The sequence below is a fragment of the Prunus persica genome, chromosome G1 (genome assembly GCF_000346465.2).
Source record: "Prunus persica cultivar Lovell chromosome G1, Prunus_persica_NCBIv2, whole genome shotgun sequence".
Classification (NCBI taxonomy): Eukaryota; Viridiplantae; Streptophyta; class Magnoliopsida; order Rosales; family Rosaceae; genus Prunus; species Prunus persica.
In genome coordinates, this window is record NC_034009.1 from 44,455,241 (window position 1) to 44,459,477 (window position 4,237).

The 4,237-nt window shown below is 44.8% G+C and overlaps 1 protein-coding gene across 1 annotated transcript; it reads left to right on the forward strand.

The window, feature by feature from the left end:
- Positions 436-3,032, forward strand: LOC18793195. Its single transcript, XM_007222073.2, has 2 exons — positions 436-1,378; positions 1,924-3,032. Exons 1-2 carry the CDS (start codon positions 735-737, stop codon positions 2,621-2,623), a joined length of 1,344 nt encoding a protein of 447 aa, XP_007222135.1. The 5' UTR covers positions 436-734; the 3' UTR covers positions 2,624-3,032.

The following is a 4,237-nucleotide window of genomic DNA, read 5'->3' on the forward strand; positions in this document are numbered from 1 at the left end:
TTCTGCCACGTGTCATGACAGGGATCCATAACCACTGGCTTAACAGAATTGGTGCTAAAACGAAACAGACAGATAAACAAAATAAAAGAGGCAAAAACAATTTCAAGCCCAAATCAATGAGCGGACCCCACGTGGTCCGTGGCTCTGCGGTGCAGGAGGAAGTCCACGTGAGGGAAGAAGAGGAGGCGGGAAAGAAGAAAGCACGCAGATTTGAGAAGTGTGTGCGCCGGCGGTTTTGCATAGAGAGCCGGAGATTCCTTCTGTAGCCGGAAGGGAGCGGGGCCGAATTCGTCATTTCACAAAGCGTGAAAGAAGTTTGAAAATTAAAAGAGGCAGTGCTGTAGAGAGAGTGGACCTGGGCCAGTGTAGGTGGGTTGGGTTAGGGAGTTGGTCAGACTCAGGAGGAGGAGAGGTGTGGGGCCCACTATATACACAGAGAGAGAAAGAGAGAGAGAGAGAAAACTTCCCATTCATCCACAATCCTCAAAATGGCGTCAACTTCGATCTGAGCTGGCAGTCATGCCAGCCTGTATCCAGCTGTCTTCCAACCCCCCTCCCCCAAAAAAAAATCACAATTAAAAATTCATCTCGCTCTCTCTCTCCTCTAGCCCTTTACACTTTCCAATTTAGAAACTCAATAAACAAACACACAGAGCACAAAACCAGAGCATCAATGGCATTGCCCTAGACTGAGGGAGAGGAGCTTCTGCTTTGCATTTACTTTGCTTTCTGCAATGGATCCCTGCCCATTCGTGCGGGTCACAGTGGGCAATCTCGCTCTCAAGATCCCAGTCGCTTCCAAGCCCGCCCGCTCCGTCGTCCACCCTTCGTCAGCACCATGCTTCTGCAAGATCAAGCTCAACAACCTCCCCCCTCAAAACGCTGTCGTTCCCTGTCTCCCGCCTGAGGCCCAAACCCTCGACAGCGCCGCTCAGGCAAACGGCGTCGCCGCTACTTTCCACCTTAGCAAGTCGGATCTGGACCGGGTCGGGTCCAAGTCCATATTCGCCCCCAAGCTCTGCCTCAAAATCTCGATATACACGGGTCGCAGAGGCAGCACCTGCGGCGTCAATTCCGGAAGGCTGTTGGGTCGGGTTTCCGTGCCGCTGGATCTGGCGGGAACCGAGTGCAAGCCCAGTGTGTTCCACAACGGGTGGGTCTCCGTCGGGAAAGGCGTCCTCAAAGGCGTGTTCTCGGCCCAGACCCAGTTCCATTTGAATGTTAAGGCCGAACCCGACCCGAGATTCGTTTTCCAGTTCGACGGAGAACCCGAATGTAGCCCACAAGTGTTTCAAATCCAAGGCAACATTCGGCAGCCCGTCTTCACCTGCAAATTCAGCTTCAGAAGCACCGGCGACCGAGGCACTCAAAGATCCAGGTATTATTCATTTTCCTCTTTTTTTTCCCCAAATTTTCTTCGTCTGTGTTAGGGTTTCGGTATAATTATTATTATTTTATTTTTGCAAAGAAAAAAAGTAGATTCTGTGTTTGATTCGAGATTGTGAATGCGAATGTTTTGTGTAAAAGTTTGATACTATAATTAAATTAGAGTAGTGAAGCTCACAATTTTGTTCGCTTTACGACGACGTTTTGCAATTGAATCCTTCAAGCGGACTCTGATCCCATTAAAGCTCTTTACGTAGATTCTAAGCCCATTTTTTATTAACCAGGTCCCTGTTTCATTTCCGGAGCTTTTACAAAGTTGGTTTACTGTCGATTAATTTTTATTCTCATTTTGCCCCTTTCATCTTCTTAAATTTACTTTTTCTTTTTTTTAAAATAAATGTTTTATTATATTAGATTCTCTGTGTTTGATGCGTTGTTTACCAGTTGCATTCTAAATTGAATCCTTCCCATTAAAGCTTTCTACGCAGGTTCTGAATTGATTTTTTGTTTATTCCCATTTTGCCTCTCTGTTCACAGGTCTTTACATTTGGACCACGGCAACTCTCGAAGCTGGTTAGGCTCGTTTGGGAGCGAGAGAGAGCGACCGGGGAAGGAGCGAAAGGGCTGGTCCATAACGGTCCACGACCTCTCCGGCTCGCCCGTAGCCGCAGCCTCGATGGTCACACCCTTCGTGGCTTCACCCGGTTCGGACCGGGTCAGCCGGTCCAACCCGGGATCCTGGCTCATCCTCCGACCTGGCGACAACACGTGGAAACCGTGGGGCCGCCTCGAGGCCTGGCGCGAAAGAGGCGGCTCCGACGGCCTCGGGTACCGCTTCGAACTCATTCCCGACACCAGCGGTGCCGGCATTGTGTTGGCCGAGTCCACTCTCAGCTTAAACAAGGGCGGGAAATTCGTACTGGATCTGGGTTCGGGTTCCGGTACCCGACCCGTCCCAAACTCTCCTGGTTGCAGCCCGCGGGGCAGCGGGGATTTCGGGTACGGGTTGTGGCCCTATTGCTTGTACAGAGGTTTTGTGATGTCGGCGAAGGTTGAGGGTGAGGGCAGGTGCAGCAAGCCTGCGGTGGAGGTGAGCGTGCAGCACGTGAACTGTACGGAGGACGCCGCGGCTTACGTGGCGTTGGCCGCTGCCGTTGATCTGAGCATGGACGCCTGCAGGCTTTTCTCTCAACGGCTGAGGAAGGAGCTATGTCAGGACTCGGAGCTGCTCCGATGACCCGGATAGGGCTACGTCGTCGTTTTAATGGGATTTGGTCCTTTCTTGTTTTTGGTTATTCTGAGTTTGGTTTGCTGGAGAAGAAAAAAATATTTTTAATTACTACTAACAAACAGAGAGAGAGGAGAGAGAGAGAGAGAGAGAGAGAGAGAGAGAGCTGTGTAGTGTGTACAGTGAGAGGAAGGAGAGAGAGACATTAGGCAGGGCACGCTTTGTTTTTGGTCGTGTGACTTGTGTTTAATTTTCCCTTTTAGTTTTTGAAATGAAGGGCTTGCTTTAGTTGGAATATTTGTAGTCGCTGACTTGAAGAATATTTGATGTCACTTTAATTTGGATGAATTAAATAGAGGAAGTGTGGATTTAGCTGTAATCCAATTGATGGCAGCTAAGCACGTTAATTAATTTTTAATTAGTTCCATCTGTGTGTGTGTGTAAATTGTAGTTTAGCATAAAGTAGTAGTTGAATGATTAATGTGGGGAAGGGAAGGGCGTGCAGGTTACGTGCTGATTTGATTTCTGTTTATTTTTTTTAGGTACACGAATTAATTAATATTTTGTGTAATGGCTTTTAAGGAAAGAAAATTAATTTGAAATTAATATGGAGGATAGCTGGAATGCGCTTTTGATGAAGGTGGGGCGTGGGGGTGCTTGGGTTCCGGCTGACTTCTAGAATTGATATATGGGTAAAAGAGTGAGGGGGACCATGGATGATCAGATGAATTTCTGTTATGCAATTTGGTTTGGGAGGGGGGACCATTGAATCCAACTTTTCTTTGTTCATAAAAATAATGAAAGGGTCTTGATTTAATATTTTACATATTAGTTGTTTTATGTTTGAATTTCTATGACACCTTGGTCGTCTCCTTCAAAAAAAATTGATGCTTGTTTTATACATTTAAAAAACTTGTACATATTAAATCCTTGGGGTTAGCCTAAGTAGGCGAGAAAGGGTGGCGTATAGGTTAATTCTGATAGGTTCAAAGTTGGATTTCCTCCCATCTAACCGAAAAAGAAAACTAACGCATATTAGACCTGAATGGATCACAATAAGGTTGCAAATGTCTCATATTTTTTTATTTGAAAGAATCACAATGAGGTTCGTTGAATAGGAAACGTTTATCAAGACCCCCTATTCCCATCTAAAACCCAATCTTCTTTTGGTATATCATTTGCAAACACGATTTTCTTTTAATCAATGTGGGAGGGGTATTTCAAAATGGGATCTCTCTCAATATTGGGGAACAAAAATATCATTAAATTAAAAGCTAGTTGACCGTCTCAATTTAATTTAGAATCATATATTACTTTGATCTTTTTTTAAACCCTTTTAGTTCATTAAACATTCACACTTTATCAATAATTTTACTCACAATTAAACTTGTTAAATGTGTCAGGTTGTAAACCAGTTCATTTCGAGGTGATGGGCAACTCGATTTTAAACATATTTTGGCTGCTTGACTCGAATTTTACTCAAACTTTTTTTATTGTAGTATGTCGTTTTAATTATGTTCATTCGAAGATAACTAATGTGGTGATAATGATCAATGAGTGATGAGCAAAAATGCGCTCAATTATGAAAAGTGTAAAATCAGTTTGTTTAAAGGATATGTGAAG